We start from the raw sequence: 16,763 nt of genomic DNA on the forward strand, positions 1-16,763 counted from the left end.
ACAAATATTTACAGAATGCAGACCCTGTTTCATTTTTATTTTGTCATTCCAGATCAAACATCTGATAAAAATGTGGGTGAGGAGAGTGTTATGGCTAGGAACAAGCAGACAGATAGCAGAGATAAACGTCGTAGAAATGGAATGAAGAGCAAGGAAAAGCAGTGACAGAAGGTGTTTGGAGCCTGTGGGCAAGGCACCCACCCTCCTGGCCTGGAGCATGTCTGGCTTTGTGTCTGGCTTTTACAGGAGAGTAGACAGATTACTTGCAAGGATTGAGACGGTTCAGTGAGCTGAAGGTAGGTGACATGGCAGCTTGGGGGGGGGGGGGGGACCCATATCCTTTTACAGTCTGGAAATAAAGCAGGCCAGAGGCGGTGGAACGGCCCCAAGTCCATCATCTTATTGGGCAATTTGAAGACAAGGGTGATTTGGCTCCGTATACGGTAATTCAAGTTGTGTAACAGAGAGAAAAAAAAGGACAAACAGCTGGATTTAAAGAGAGTAAAGGAATTTGTTTGTCACGTGCGTCGCTTTCATCCTGCCAGGGGAATATACACCACACACTGGCCGAGATCAGACATCCTTCCTCTGCAGCATTCTTCACGGTCACTCCTGGGATTTGAGGATCGAAAAGCACGCAAGTGATGTAGCAGTATTCAAGGAATGTCCTGATCTGGGATGCCTTAGGGAAGAGACTGGGAAATGCTCATGACCCCCATTCTTCTGCTTTAACATATACACTTAATATTCACACGACAGACCACATCCACAGTGAGAACAGATTACTCCTGACCTCATGTATTCACAGCGATGATGCAGATTCTCAACTGTTCCCTCTTCAGCTTCATCAGTCCTGTCCTTGGCTGTCTGCGCCACTTGTTCAGCTTTTACACGGTATCAAGTGGCAAAGCCACCTGTAGTATCATATGAGCCAGTCTTTGGACTCAGTGAAGTGACGTCACTGTTAAAAGTTTTTGAAAAAAGTGTCATGCAACGGGATGATTATTGGGATCAAGGGTTGTGTGACCCCTCAAGGCCAAGGGCTGTTCTCTGTCTGACGACGAGGCAGGTAAAGCGTGGTTAGTGATTCGCAGTTAGAAATAAGTGGTGATATGTGGCAGGAATGCAACACAATGACATGTTTGACATCAGCGCTCGAGTGCCTGAGGAGGGGGGGGGGTTTGGGTTGTGGAGGCAATCTAAATGTGTCATTTATTGTTCGGATGACAGCCAACTGAGAAAAAAAAGAGAAGATGCAACTATTTGTGTAAGGCTGATAAAAGTAGTCCTAAAGTAGATGATGACAAAGGGTCACAGTCATACTCTTCTTCATAATCACAACATCCCCTTTAAAACACAGTGAACAAGTCTTCCAGGGTTTTCAGATTGCTCCTTTTGAAAAATCTGATTTTCGGAACCAGTGTAGGCGGGGACTGGGAGACGACAAGAAGAGGGCGGTGCTAACCTCTTCATATTCCCAAATGTCAATGAACAAACAGCATATTGAACCCTGAAGCGTGTGGGCTGGAATAATTTAAGGATGATGAGCACTCAGACAATACGATCTAAGTCTAACGCGGCATTTCTACCCCATGACAGACAGGATTAAGCTCACGTTCGAGTCTCTGGGTTTTCTAAATTATAAGTGTTATTTTCAAGTAATTATTTAGTAAGGAACACGTTGGATTATTAACGACTGGATATCCGGAGATCAAGCTGTTGAGGGTGCGCTCCAAGTTGAATATACGACAGGTGACTTCAAGCAGAAGATATAACTCCTTCAGGATGAGACTGTGGACTTTACTTGTCATTATCCCGGTGTGCGCATCATCTCCTCTGCCAGCCGGTGAGTTTGAACATGTGTGTCTGAGACTTTTACGCGCGCACTTCAATACACTCTGAATGAATAACAAACAAGCATTGCGTGTGCGATTCTGGAAAACGTTGCATCCACGTGCGTACAGTGCACACCTTTTAAGAAGGCGAGTTGGGGGAAGCGGGAACCGAACTCACCACCTTTGTAGGAATGGCCTGCCTTTCCTGGTGTATAACTAAAGCACTTTCACTCACTTTACACTCAAATGAACGCACCTTTTTCTTACCAGAAACGTCTAAATCCAAAGGTCCGGCTGTGGAGAGCCGCTGCTCCGGACGAGCCTGCAACCCCCGCATGGGCAACTTGGCCCAGGGCAGAATGCTGAGCACCCAGTCGGTCTGCGGCACCAAGTCCTCGGAGCCCTACTGCGTCTTCAGAGAGACGGCTTCGCCCCGTGGCAGGGAGTCCTGCTCGGCAGCAAAATGCAGCAAGTGCAACTCTGCTATCCCCGTCCAGGCGCACCCTCCCTCTGCCATGAGCGACTCTTCTTTCCGCTACCCAAACACTTGGTGGCAGTCCGCAGAGGGGGTGAAGGAGGAAACGCTCCAGCTCGACCTGGAGACGGAGTTCCTCCTCACCCATCTCATCTTGGTGTTTCGCTCCCCGCGCCCGGCTGCCATGGTGCTGGAGCGCTCCCAAGACCACGGGCACACATGGAAAGCCCTCAGGCATTTTGCCAGAGACTGCGAGGAGGCGTTTGGTCCGGCAGAGGGGTCGCCAGTCGGGGAGAGTGGAGCAACCTGCACCTCCAAGTATTCAGGAGCTTCCCCTTGTACCAGAGGAGAGGTGAGTCCATGTGTCTTGTTTTTGACAGTGTGGCGCGAGAGGGCCCTTTGGAGGCCACATACAAATACATAGGTTACTACTTCTGCAGGTAAATAACAAAGAAAGCTATCAACTAATAACGTGTTTTGTCACCACTTTGAGGCACATTTGTGATATTGGGCGATACAGATAAATTGAATTGAAATTGAAAATGATTCCACAGGAAGTTTTCTGGACAATAATATAGAAACTCTGTTATGAATACACTTGGGTCAAGAGCCAACGATCAGTAATCTTTGAGGTTGCTGTCGTTCATAGAAAATACATTAAATACTGGATTGTGGTTTAATTTCTCAGATCTGAGAGTGACCACATCAAAACACACTGCCAGCACTTCACAGCAAAGTCTGTTTATTGGCACCGGGATGCACTATAAGCTGATATCACACAGCCTGACCTCCTCTGATGGGCTGTGGGAGACCTTTTTTGTTAGGCCAGCCTTCTAAGCTGCAAACTGCTTTGACATGCACGGATAGAATATCAGTGTGTACTTTTACCTCTGATATTCCCTTTTTTTTGGAGCTGCTGCATCATCACAGGGAGGCCTGAGCCAGACAACCAGCTATGATTAATTCATGAGCAGACCGTCCATTCACACAGAGGGTGTACAAGAGAGACTCTCACTGGAGCCTCGGACCACATTGGGAGGTTCTGGTTGAACGTCTGAATGAATATGTGGCTTTGACTGATCTCATAATTGCAGTGTATCTGGAGCAAGTATGTGTCTTGCTACAGTGTGTCAGCTCACTTGTATAAGCATGTCACCCTTTATAATATAGTCTGTCTGTTCCTCAACATGCAAAAGACCCAAAATGTAGAGTTTCAGCAATAAAGTAACACAACAGGCATCATATACTGAGTTGAAACTCTCGGCTTGCTGTAATGAGATTGCAAATCAGAACTAGCTTGCGATTTGTCAAGTGCAATGTTTATACAGTAAAACTTGTTGTCATATGTATCACTCACCATAATATATCATCATATAAAATACAGTATATTCATTTTGATACAGCATTAAGTCTCTCTTGTACAGAACAGACGATGCAGGATGTATTAAGTTTGGATTGTAAATCAAATAAATCGCAATTTCTGTCAAATAGAACTGGTATGAGACTTTGATTGAAAATGAAAACAAAATGTATTTTAGGATATAATTTGTCCAATTTGACATATTTTTCTGTCCACAACTCATCCACTCAAAATAACACAATTCATTTTGTCTTTTTTTGCTTTACTGTTCTTTTTGTGACCGTTTTAATTCTTGATGTTTCTCATATACACACAGAGAGGATGTATCTGAAAGATCAACATCCAACTACACTTAACGTCCATGTCTCTGTCAGATTTTCCTCGAAATCTGTGGAGCATGAAAAGTGAACCACAATGATGCTTGTTTTTCATTTGGCAGACCAAGAAAAAAGAGAAACTGACATAATTTATGTCATGGTCTGTCAGCGTCTGTTATAGAGGCTTTTACGAGTGGAATAACAAGACATTAAGACATTTTCTCCTCTCCTTCAATTTTTCAGGTGATCTATCGAGCTTTGTCGCCCTGGAACTCGGTGGATCCGTATGGACCAGCCGCCCAGCACCAGCTCATGATCACCAACCTCAGAGTCCGTCTGCTGCAGCGCCAGCAGTGTCCCTGCCAGGCCAAACATCCTGCCGCTGCTGTCCTCCCTACAGACCACTATGCCATCTATGATTTTATTGTCAAAGGCAGTTGCCTTTGCAATGGACACGCTGACCACTGTGTACCAGCCGTGGGCTACCGACCCAGCCAACAGAAGACCAACGACATGGTGAGCGATTTTTGAGCTGGATTTTGTGAGCTTGCAGGTGCACAATACTCCACTTAGGAAAAGCTCTTCTGTTGTGCAACCTCACTGAGATGTTGTGTCATGCTGAAGTCTGCCGATGGCTTCGTTTCGTCTCCATCGCTATTTGTTTATGTGGTGAGATTGGGAGTAGAGGGATCAGGGTTTTGTTCCCACCACTCCTTTGTTACTCAGCTGTGCGCTGGTATGTGCCACTGAAGCTGAAGGCTGCAGTGAAGTGCCACAGCTTTACCTACCATTACAGGGATTTAAGTGTGGGGAAACCTTAATTATGGCATTCAGCCTAAAGCTTTAACAACCCATAGTCTCTGTCGTGTTATTCTCTTTCCTGTAAATGGAGACTAGAAGAGCTTGTTTGATTCCAACATGGGCTAAAGAGGTGTAGACATGCTACACGGGCAGTGATAAGCTGCACACTGCTGTGATTGTGCATGTAGATGTTGGTATGTTGCAATGCTTAAGAAGTATTACACGCGTCACAGATCTCAGCCGGCTCATCGTCAGGCCAAAATGTGTTCAAATGTTTTCCAAGACCACATTACATCAACGAGCTGATGAACATTTCAAAGCCGTTTAAGGAGAACACGATGAAAACTCCCCAATTATACGTTAATCCACAATGTGTTGCAGTACTGCTTGCTCACCTTTCTCTCAGCATTGTTCCTGAGCCACGTGAAGACACACGCAGTCATTGAAAGATGCGTGCAGATACAATCAGCTGAATACGTTTCTTTGCCTGGCAGGTCCATGGCAAGTGTGTTTGCAGACACAACACAGCCGGTGAGCACTGCGAGCGCTGCGCCCCTCTCTACAATGACCAACCCTGGCAGGCTGCCAACGGCATCGTAGGGACGCCACACGAGTGCCAGAGTGAGTGATGGGGCGAGAGAGTCAAATGCAGAGTAGGACACACGGCATGTAGACGTATCTTGAAAATGAATTTAGTCTCATAAATCACATGAATGAATGAAATTTGAATGAATGAATGAATGAAATGTATTTATAGAGCGCTTTTCACAGACATGACATCACAAAGTGCTTAACAGCAGACATTTTAAAACATAAAAAACCACAATGTGACCCTAGGGTCAATAAATGACATACACAGAATAAAATAATATAAAAATAAAAAAAAGATAATACAAATTAAAACATATTTTAAGAGCAGGACATGGGTTTGTACTCAAACGCCAGCCTAAAAAGGCCACATGTGCCCTTTTAGACGCTCATGCAAGATGAATAACGGAGCAGTTCCTCTTTGTTTTGTACGTCAGCTATACTGTAAGAGTTATCACTGCTATCTCCGGGGCTTTGAGAGTTCATCAGAGCAAAACATCCGAGTGTGTCTGATTGTGCATGTCCATCTAAACCTAGAGTGCAAGTGTAATGGTCACGCCAAGAGCTGTCACTTCAGTCGTGGATCGTGGCTAGCGACAGGACGGCGGAGCGGCGGCGTGTGTGACGACTGCCACCACAACACAGAGGGCCGTCACTGCCAGAACTGTGGGAGGGCCTTCTTCAGAGACCCCAGCCGACCAAAAACCGCCCCCGACTCCTGCAAAGGTAAATCTCTTCCTGCGTGGAGCTCTTTTTTTTCCCCCCTTAAACCATAACTCTGTATGGATGAATGCCAGCGGAGAATTCCAATTAAGAGTGGGAGTCTTTGATATTTTGAGGGCAGTAATGGAGATCACATTTTTCTTTTGACCCGCCAGACTAAAGCAGATTGATCTCTTATTTTCCCTCAGCACCTTTATGAGTCATTGCCTCCCCAGTGATGAGATAGTAAGATGACTCTAGTCTGCTCCTGAACAGGAATGACGGCGACCGCACTGTTTTGGAATGTGACCGTAATTGCAAACAATGGAGGAATTTCCCATGGACCATGCGAGCACATTTTTCCCATTCTTGCCCTTTCGCCCCGCCAGGCATGCTGAAGCATTTTTAAGACCAAACATGCCGTTTTTTTTGGAAACAGATGAAGCAAGTCTGTAACAAAAATCAATCTGTCACCACGAAGGACCGTCAGGCGGCAGGCCTGACAGCGTAGAGAGGGAGTGATTTACTGTTTGTTTTTGCTGCAGCTGCTTAGAGCATGTTGCGTACCGGTACATACTCCCAGCTTGTTACAGGAGGATGGTAAAACACAGTCAACTTTTCATATCCACGGCAGTTCGCTGTGTACACTCTAAATGTGTTTGTTTGGCCTTCTACAAGTGTGTTTGTCCTTCGCATACATGCAGGCTCATGGTGTACACTGAGTGCTTATAGCTTTCTGCCAGAAAAGCAGACGCGTCTTTTGACCTGCAAACAGAGATGTTAACATGCAGCCCAATTGCTCTGTCACCCGTCTCCTCTGCAGCCTGTTCCTGCCACCCCGTCGGCTCCGTCCTCTCAGGAGGTAGCACTCTCTGTAACCCTAGCAGTGGGGAGTGCACTTGTAAGCCCGGTGTCGGAGGCCCCCGCTGTGACAACTGCATGCTGGGATACTGGGGGCTTCACGAATACGGCTGCCGTCCATGTGACTGCACAGGGGACTGTGACCCTTACACCGGTGACTGCATTCCTGGGTGAGAGCCACGATTTAATACCATACCCATTATGTATTTTTCCTTAATTAATTTAAGTGATGTCCGGCGTAGAGGTGAGTGAGGTGCATTCTGGATGAATTACACTAAGTAGAGCCCTACCTCTGTCCTCTGACTGGTTTTACCTCTGCGGCACAGCTCAGATGTGGCGGTCTTCTATACAGCCACCGGCCACATGGGACGCAGCAGCAATAATAGTGAGACGGCACTCTTTAGGCTAGAGGAGCTTTTCTCTGCAGTGCACCACTCTGGTGAGCCACAGGTCATATCACACCAAATACACTGCACATCCATCAGCACACACAGATTAAATGCAGCTGTTTTGATGTTGGACTCTATACATCATGAAGAAGTGATTTGTATGAATCTTTTTCATCCTGTTTCATTTTTATCCAGAGAAATGTGAGTGTGTAGAAGTCACACTTGGCAGCCCTAAACTCTTCTGTGCTGCGGAGTATGACTATGGTAAGTGCTATTTGACGGATGGAACTAATTCAGCATTGTAGACATTACTTGTATCATTGAGATCCATCAACTGTTTTGAATGCTTTTTCTTCCACATCAAACTTTGCATTGTTCACATCCATGTTCACTTGCTAGAAGTCTTCTCCTTCCCTGCCTTTGCTGGTGCATTGCTGTGGTTCTTGGCACATAAATGCCACTTGTACATCAGTGAGAAACCATTGGCACATGCACCAGGACACACACAACAAGGACCCACTCACAAAAAACAGAAACTCCACCGGGTATCTTTAAAGAAATGTTGTATTGCACCTCCAGGTCAGAATTGATGCTGCAGAGGCCAAGATATCTAACTTTTAGTCCACAGCCTGGATCTGTAAATGGAGGATCGTATAATTCCCATGTTGCAACTCAATAACATCTTTTAATTAGACTCGCATCTTTCAAAATGCAATGCAGGTTGTCTTTTAATAAATGTGCAGTCTCCAAAACCCAAGCCGAGAAGAAAAATCCTGATGTCAACACATTATTTTCCGAGACTTGAAAAGCTCCTGCAGGACCGAAGAAGACTTGACACAACTGTTTACAGAAACCTGCTAGTGCTCTTCATGACTTGGAACCTGATGTGGATCTGTAGTTTGAGCAGTGGAAGTTGTATCTTGTAGTTGGTAGACTGCTTATGTGTTGAACAGCTGTTTGTGTTGCCTCGGCAGTGCTGGTGGTGAAGGTAATGTCAGCTCACGATAAAGGCTCCCATGCAGAGGTGGAGGTCAAAGTCAAGAAAGTCCTGCACCAGAACCCCCAGATGAAGGTCCACAGGGGAAGCGTTACCCTTTACCCAGAGTCCTGGACCACCCATGGCTGTACCTGTCCCATCCTCAACCCAGGTCAGCTGCAGCCACTTCCAGTGGAAAACTTTGAGTGAACAATCTGCCATCTTTGTGCTGAATAGAGGATCTTTGTCGCTGCTCATGCATGCTTAGAGTGCCAACGTCCTAGCTTCACTCATTTAGATTGGACGTTTACAGCTTAAAGATTAGAGCCATCGCTCTGTTATGAGACTGTCTCACATCTAACACTTTTACAATAATCATTTCTGGCAACATTCTCTTAAAGCCGGCCATAGCAGCACAGTATTATAGTGATTTATTATAGTTATATCATGATTTGCACTCTTTTTTTTATACATAAGGTGATTTTAGTGGCATCCTCAGCAGACTTGAGATTCAGTGGGGTTCATGCTCTGCTCTCTCTTCTCCAGGATCTGAATATGTTGTGGCTGGTCATGAGGACTGGAAGACCGGCCGACTGATGATCAACACCAAGAGCCTGATTAAATCGTGGACTTCAACCCTGGGACGTAAAATTCTCCACATCCTCAGGAAAGACTGTGGCCGCCGGTAGGGCATCGGCAAGAACTACAGAGGGATGGAGAGGTGGAGGATGATCTGTGACATACCGGAGTGTGCAGAAGGAACAGAGGGACTGTTCCAATCGGGCATCGCTTTGACACTAAAATGAAAGCAAAATCGAATGCGTGTGTCTCAAGAGTGCAAATCCTCAGGAAACCGCTACAATGCCACAGTGCTGTGGCAATAAGCACATACTTCACCAGACTACAGTCACTTAAAAGTCAAAAAGAACAAAGAGAGACTTTTAATCTGAACAAAGACAAAGCTGATGGTGGAATTTCATTCCTGTACTGTATACTTTCCAGGTTATTTATAAACGATAAGCAAAGCATGTTAAAAAGTCAATTCCACTTTATTTCCTGGCCAAAGCTCCTTGATGAGCCAGTCATGTCCGACTGCATCAATTGCATTGAGAGACGTTTACTTTGAAATCTTGAAAAGGCGCAGAGTAAATGATCCTTGTCGTCTCACAGGTATTGCCGATAAATCATGAATGAAGTCAACATTCGATTGTGTGTGTGTGAGCGTGGATGTGTGCACTTGATATCCTTGTGCAGGTCAGAACAAGCAACTCCTGGACGAGGGGAGAGGATGACAAAAACATGACGGGAATCAAACGGCTTAATCTGAACAGCTCTGCTCAGCGCCGGCAAACTCGCAAGCCTGCTGTCTGACGAGAGCAAAACACACTCTGCTCCACCATTTCCAGGCCTGGCGTACACGCAACCGGCTCAAACACTTGGGATTGAGTTTGCTGTCACAGCTGGTTCAGCTGCATGAGTGGGTCATTGTCAGGTTGCTCCATTCACATTCTGTGAGGATTTTCTGCTGTCCTTGTTCGAACCCGCTTCCTTGTGCGGAGGAAGAGGCTTCTCCAAACCCATGCTTGTGGGATCCAGTGTGTGTGTGTGTGTGTGTGTGTGTGTGTGTGTGTGTGTGTGAGAAAGAGCACACACTCTCTTCACGTATGCTCCTCTTTTTGGCCCGTGACTCCTGCCGGCCCAAAATAAACATGTATTGAAAGCCATTGACATCACAGCATATCAGATCCAGAGTCCACAGTTCCCAGTTAAGAATAGGTCTGGTCCGCTGTCTCCAAGGAGAAGGACAAACTCTGTGAGAAGACATGATGCATTCCTCCAGCGTGACATCAACGCTCGTGTCCTTGTCCCATAGACTTTACCAAAATAAGAGAAATTGGCTGGTGATTTAGGGTGCATGAATGTACTCTGCCATCAATGTGATATTTGTATTGCTATTTCTGTGTGTCCTATATGTTGTTTTTTTCATCTAAACTGCAAAAACGTCAAATCGGTGTGCTCATTCTTAATGCTTCAGGGAAAAGTCTGTTTCTTTCCATGGTGACATTATGCTAAAATGCAAGACTATGAATAGCCTGATGTGTCTCACTGTAATATCTTCACTAGGGCAGGATGTTTGACTCATGTTTAAGTACCGCCCTCCTTTGGTAAAAGGAAGGAAATACACCTTTATATCATCAGATATTTGCAATGTAATTAAGTATTGGGAGCTCTTATGCACAATATGCACACAGTAATTGATGCAATATTTATAACAATTTATTTCTTACAAAACTGCCTCAAATTAAAATCGAGCAAAGAACTATAGAAATATAAATATTTCATTTCAGTTTCCTCACAAGGTATTAACAACGCATAAAGCTAAGCATCTTTAGGCGAGGTGGTCGCCAAAACCTTTTTTGCACGTTTCTTTTGCATATTTCCTAAAAGCAGCACATGAAAATGTGACTAAAATGGCAACACTACCTTGGTTACAGATATGCCCTTTGTCTATTGGCTCCATCCCTTGGAAAATAAATACTAGCAAGCTCGTTCCATGACACAAGTCTTTTGCCTTTGCTAGAATAATTACCTGGTCGTACTCAAGCAGAGGGAATTCATGTCAGAGAAATATTGCATAATTGCTATCAGTCTGCAGAGGTTTGTTGTCTTTGAGCCGTCACGCTCCTCCTGGCTGGCCTTGACTTTTGGCGCATGATTAGTAGTCGTCTCCCCGGCTCACGACCTCCTTGTAGGTGGGCCTGAGTAGGATGGTGTGCTCGTACTGGGCGGTGTAGCTGCCCTTGATGTCGCAGAGAGGTGGGTACGGGTCTATGATGCCAAGGTCACACAGATTCTTCAACGCCATCAGGTACTTGCTCTCACCCAGGCGGTCCAGCCAGCGGCGGCAGAATGCCAAAGTGCAAAAGTTCTCATTGATCACATTCAGCAGATGTTTAGCCCTTGGAAGTCTGCAGCACGATAATGACACAGAGACCACAGTGAGACAAACTAGAGGATGACTATAGGTGTAAACAATCACTCAGATATGACGCTAATCACAATCTCTTTTGTTAAAATTACAGATTGGCAGACAAAAGATGAGAATCAACCTACAAATAATTTTCCTGAATCAATATTTTCTATTTGAATACGGGGATGAGATAAAAACAGCAGCGCCAACCTTATTGGCACGTGTCCAACATTGAAGTTTTTCATGTAATGTGAGCACTCCATGTCGTCGTGGACTGCACCTCTTCCTGTGCTGCCAAATGTCTCGATGGCGTAAGCTTCACCTTCCTGACAGGCAACAAAAACAGAGCGACAATGAACTTAATTTGGTTGCTGATGTAAAATGTAGAATAACTATGACAGCCTATGCACCATTATGCAGGGCTGAGTGGGTGTGATGTTACTGAAAGGACAAAAACACTCCGGGGGGACTGAGTCAATTTAATAAAAAACCTCAGGATGCCAGCAGCTGACATATTCATCTGAAGTCGATTAAGGACAGTATAGTGTCGTTTGCAGAGCAGCGCCTCGTGTGAGTTGATTGGCCGGGTTTTGTGTCTCGATCAGCGGTTGGCTGTTGTTAGAGTCCCTGTGGTATGAGCTGATAACACTGCAACACCCTCTCTCACTGCACCGATAATCAGTCAAAGTGCTAGCAGCCCTGTGGCACGCCCAGCTGCCACTCTCTGATCACAAAGAGGCGAATGGTCCTGTTACACCAACACACTTCAGCAAAAAATACAACACACAAATCTGCCACCTCAGCAGCAGCCCTCCCTCCCCCATCACCCAACCCTCCTGAAACCATCAGGTAAAATGCTTGACTCAGCTACTTGCAAATTAAAATGCTCAGTCGTCACATCCACATTTGGCTGAGATTAAATAACATTTGCTGCCGTACAAACCTCCATCCTTGTGGCTTCTCCGCCTTTAACAATGGGGACTGTCTTCCCTGAGTGTATCCTGTACTGTCCAATAGAGTGGCCATTGAGATTCCTGATTGGCTTCACTATAAAGAGAACACCACACAGAGGTTGAATGAATAGGAAGCAGCACTGAACCTGTGCATGAAAGAAAAGAGACGATAAATGACCTCCTATTACCTTGATATGTTTTCCCATCTATCTCCACTTCATAAGACTCCATGACTTCCTGAATGGTCTCACCAACATCGCACAGGCGCACATCAATTCCTGCAAACTAAGGCAGAGAGGTGTAAACATGCACCATAAAACTACTTGTAAAGTAGCTACTGTTATATGTTATACTTGTATCTAAATATTAGTTCCTTGAATGTGAATCTGTTCACTGACCACTTTAATGAATCGCTCCTTAAAATCTGAACCAGGTAATAAGAAGAACAATTTTTTGTATTTCATCACTTACTGCAACTTCCTTATCTCCCGATTATTTGATTCTCGATACACTTGGTAGTTACTGTTTATATATATTGTACCTGTTATACTTGTTTTTCATTTTCTATATTGTACACAGTGCTTGCCCAAAATGTGTACAAGTATTATTTTTTTAAGGTAACTTATTTATACTAAAGGAGCCACTAATATCTAGAGCATGAATGATATATTTCCCGTTCTTCATGCCATTGAGTGACTGTATTTGTGCACATTTGCGGCATATTAAATCCACTTTTTTGAATTTGACTTATCCGTTCGCTTTTTTGTTGCTGTGACACTTCAATATTTTCCAATTTTTCTTATCTTATCATTACTTCCTGGTTTTGTACATATCATTTGTGTGTCCCGCTCTGTAAAATGTAATTGTAATACTTTGCAATCTAGACATAAATATTAATGTAACTGTGATCTGAATATGATTATTTTCATTCCTTGGTCAGTAATCAAGACATTTAGTGTAACCAGCAGTGCAAACAAGCACCATGCAGGGGAAGATCTGTAGTACCTTAATACCGGTGTTAGTTGCGTCTCTTACAGCCTCCAGCAGCCTGTCATACTTTGGATTGAATGTGACGGTGAAGGCACAGTCTATTATTCGACCTAAAAGACCAAAAAGTTTGGTTACTCACAACAGTTTCTATGTGGTTGTCATTTTGTAGAAATATTCAGAATTGAATTATCTAAAACGAAAAGTGTAAGTGAATTAACTTGCGAGAACAGTTCATTCCAGGCAGTAAGAATTATAATGCAATCATCATTTTACCACGTCATAAGAAAATGGCAAGTGTGCAATGGCACAGCAGACCTCAAAAAGCACTTAAAACGCCATTAGCGAGCTCTTACCGTTGATGTGCGTTCCAAAGTCAATTTTGCAGACGTCGTCGTAACGCAGCACCGTGGGGTCTCCTGCGTTTGGGGTGTAGTGGGCAGCACAGTGGTTGATGGAGCAGCCGGTGGGGAAGGCCAGGCCTGCCTTGAGCCCGTTTTCTTTGATGAGCCTCCTGGAGCAGTCCTCCAGCTTCTCACTGCGAGATACAGAAAGCAGCACAAAGGGACAATGGGTGACAGGAACAATGAGACTGTTGTCAGGGCAGATAATGAATCCAGAAGAGGTTGAAACCACAGAAGCAGTTCTGCTTTCTTTGATGATTTTAAAACGGTATATTGCAGGCTAGGACAAAGAGGTGCTGAAACCATATCAACGTCAGTCCCAAATGATCCAAGGCAGGTATGAGCAGAGGGTTACGGTAAGTCCATTAAAGGGGGCTCAAGGACAATATCTCAGCGCATGTCTCACCAGATGTCAATCATGGTCATCCCTGGTTTGATCCAGCTCCTGACGTACGAGCGGACCTGCCGATGGGCCTCGGCCGCTTCCCTGAAATCACTCCACATCTCCTCGTTGGCCATGTCCAGCGCCCGCTTCTCTTCGCTGGTGGTCCGCCACGCTGCACTGCGCCTGGTGGGAGGTAGACAGGCACACCGCGGAGAGGAGGAAGTCATTGTTTGCTCATTATACCAATACTTGTAACGAGGACATGACACACTTGTGGGAACCCTGCACAGGTGAATGTCGTGTTGTCGAACCTGACACAATCCCTTTGCTCCTGAACAGGATATTAAATCACACACTAAACATTGCACCTCATCACATTGTCCAAGTGCAAAGCAGAGAGACCCAAATAAAAACTAGGCATGTCACACAGTGGACGACTACTGCCGAGTGTGAGGGACACACACCCGTCTTTCGATGGTGGATATTCACACTCCTCTCCCTTTGGAAAGTCTCCGCTGGGATAGAGCTCACAAATAGGGATTGAGGGAGGGTCAGTCTGTCCCTTCACTGTGGCCCAGATAGTGAGAAGGAGATGAAAGCAGAGAAAAGAAAACACAAGTTATTCTCCCCATGTCCATGACATTAGCATTTCAACCTAGCTAGAGGATACAGTACAGTTCCTGACTTACAGATCTAATCAATCAAGACATCCCCATGAGTAAGCCCGTTGAATTATATTGCAAGAAAAATTGGAGGCAATAAAAAAAAGCTTATATATAGTGGGTTATAACGATATGTAGGACGAATGTGCTACACTGAGAAAAACGGCTTACATCCGTTCTTCTTTTTCTTCTTCTTCTTCTTCTTTTTTCCAGCTGAGTTCTCGCCGTCATCCCCATCTGTTGAAAGCATCATTAGTTTCAGTGCAGTTTGTAAAGTGAGAAATATCGACAGGAGCTTGGGCGCAATTCCCAGTGCGCTACTGAAAATCAGATATCACATTGCAGATATGACCGGCTGAATTTCACCGTGCACTTTCAGGAGCTTAAAGTTCAGCAGTCACCACTGCAGAATGATGAGGATGGTGGTGGTGGTGAGGAGTTACCTTCTTCTCCGTCCTCCTCCCTCTCTTTGTCCTCTAGTGTTTGCTGCTCCAACTGTTTTGTCACATCACCAACACCTCCAACTTCTCCATCCCCCTCAGCTTCATTTGCCCCTGCTACAAAGTCACACACTCATGCATGCATGTGCAGGTGAACATGCACGTGTGGCATACATGCATGGACACACACACACACACACACACACACACACACACACACACACACACAGTCAATTATTTGTGGTTCAGTCATTTCAAGAAGTGCATCCTCTATGATCTCAACTTGGCAATGTCTGTGCATAATTTCTTTCTATGCCTTGGGAGTCAATATCCTCAAGGGCACATGTACCTTGCAGCATAATGATATATAGCCCTTCAACTGAGCTGTGTGGACAACACTTTACTTATGCCAGCTTCAAAAAGTCAGGCTTTCTGAGATTTTTTCTCTTCATATTATGAGGCAGCTTATGGCTCTTTGTTTTTATTCATTTTTTAAATAATACAGTGTTTGTCATATTATTGCACTAAAACTGATGTGGATACTTCTCTTACATCATTTCATTATTTAGTGGGATTTAAGTTTAGTGGGATGAATGAAACATATTTAATCTGTAGTCAAATTAAATTGTATTCCACCAATATCTTCAAATGACAGCTTTCAATCAGTTTTGATGATCAATTCCCATTTACAGAGATTATCCCGTTTCCAAATGAGCTCAGCTCCAGCGCGCTCAGAGTTGGGACAGCTGGTCTCCTGTCCCGCTTCTCTGATGCTTGTGCTCCACATCGAGTGGCAGAGGAGACCATTTTTGCATTATTTATTTTCTAACCGATTCTCTGGTGATGCCTCTTACCTGGTGCGGTGGTCTTACTCCTCTTCTTCTTTCTTCTCTTTTTCTTCATTGACTCTGGGGCGTCCGGGTCTTCTCTCTCCTCCTTCAAGTCATTCCCGTTGAGAAGTTGGAGCTCCACATCGCGCTGTACCTCCGCCATGATCAGCGACTGAGAGATGAAGTGACGCATAAGCTGCTGGGAGCCTCCAGTGGTCAAAGCAGAAACGTGTGCTGGAGGAATCTGAGCCAATAATGAGCTATTAGAGAGCAACAACTTGACCCGAGTAGCCTCGAGGAAGACGATCGTGCACCGTCCTGAGGAGCGAAACTTTCATTTATCATCACATTTTCTGTCGGGGAAATTACATTTTGGCACAAATACACAACACATCGTCAGTTTCCACTTACAGGACAAAAGACCAAGTGACACAGGAAACCATTCATTTGCAAGGCAAGGCAAGTTTATTTGTATAGCACATTTCAATAACAAGGCAATTCAAAGTGCTTCACATAAAACCATTAAAAGCATCAAAACATAAGGCAAAAGAAAAGGAGATTTCAAAACAATTAAGAACATTCATTGAAACAATAAAAACAGTAAAACATAAAAAACAGTGTAAGAAATAAAATACAGGAGTAAAATGCAGAAATGCAGGAAATTGATTAAGCACAATATAATAACAAACAATGTTCTTTATATTCAACCATAATCTCCTTTTCCTGATTTAAATGTCGTCTGCAGTACTGTCGCACTCAGCTCGGCCATGCGCACCGGATACGGGCCGCAAGTCAAACAGCGGACTCGCTGCGGACACCGGGCGTAT

General features: G+C 44.7%; 2 protein-coding genes across 4 annotated transcripts; one reads left to right on the plus strand and one right to left on the minus strand.

The window, feature by feature from the left end:
- Positions 1–1,698: 1,698 nt before the first annotated feature.
- Positions 1,699–9,125, plus strand: LOC306783669 (netrin-4-like). Its single transcript, XM_079277405.1, has 10 exons — positions 1,699–1,846; positions 2,106–2,662; positions 4,231–4,503; positions 5,283–5,409; positions 5,914–6,102; positions 6,902–7,109; positions 7,266–7,378; positions 7,524–7,592; positions 8,303–8,476; positions 8,851–9,125. The coding sequence occupies exons 1-10, from the start codon at positions 1,786–1,788 to the stop codon at positions 8,991–8,993; spliced, it is 1,914 nt and encodes a 637-aa protein (XP_079133531.1). The 5' UTR covers positions 1,699–1,785; the 3' UTR covers positions 8,994–9,125.
- A 172-nt stretch (positions 9,126–9,297) lies between these two features.
- Positions 9,298–16,144, minus strand: LOC306783676 (methionine aminopeptidase 2-like; the record flags this gene model as incomplete). 3 transcript variants are annotated; one of them, XR_013772309.1, is made up of 12 exons in its annotated part: positions 9,298–10,178; positions 10,895–11,273; positions 11,486–11,601; positions 12,219–12,322; positions 12,417–12,513; positions 13,234–13,328; positions 13,572–13,753; positions 14,026–14,187; positions 14,469–14,571; positions 14,838–14,903; positions 15,110–15,223; positions 15,961–16,129. XR_013772309.1 is itself a non-coding variant. In XM_079277426.1 (11 exons), 11 exons carry the CDS (start codon positions 16,127–16,129, stop codon positions 11,021–11,023), a joined length of 1,461 nt encoding a protein of 486 aa, XP_079133552.1. In that variant the 3' UTR covers positions 10,566–11,020. The 3 variants fall into 3 exon arrangements, 2 of the variants coding, with proteins under 2 accessions (XP_079133552.1, XP_079133551.1); XM_079277426.1 differs by lacking the exon at positions 9,298–10,178 and having other exon boundaries at positions 10,566–11,273; positions 15,961–16,144; XM_079277425.1 differs by lacking the exon at positions 9,298–10,178 and having other exon boundaries at positions 10,566–11,273; positions 15,110–15,220.
- Positions 16,145–16,763: the final 619 nt, after the last annotated feature.

Source organism: Melanostigma gelatinosum (genome assembly GCF_949748355.1).
Source record: "Melanostigma gelatinosum genome assembly, chromosome: 1".
NCBI classification, from domain to species: Eukaryota; Metazoa; Chordata; class Actinopteri; order Perciformes; family Zoarcidae; genus Melanostigma; species Melanostigma gelatinosum.

Bases quoted from the DNA above. Each gene is read 5' to 3' on its own strand.
- LOC306783669 (XM_079277405.1), top strand. From the start codon at position 1,786: ATGAGACTGTGGACTTTACTTGTCATTATCCCGGTGTGCGCATCATCT. The intron at 7,110-7,265 runs GTGAGAGCCACG...TCTGCGGCACAG, and splicing joins ACCGGTGACTGCATTCCTGG to CTCAGATGTGGCGGTCTTCT. The intron at 7,379-7,523 runs GTGAGCCACAGG...ATTTTTATCCAG, and splicing joins CTCTGCAGTGCACCACTCTG to AGAAATGTGAGTGTGTAGAA.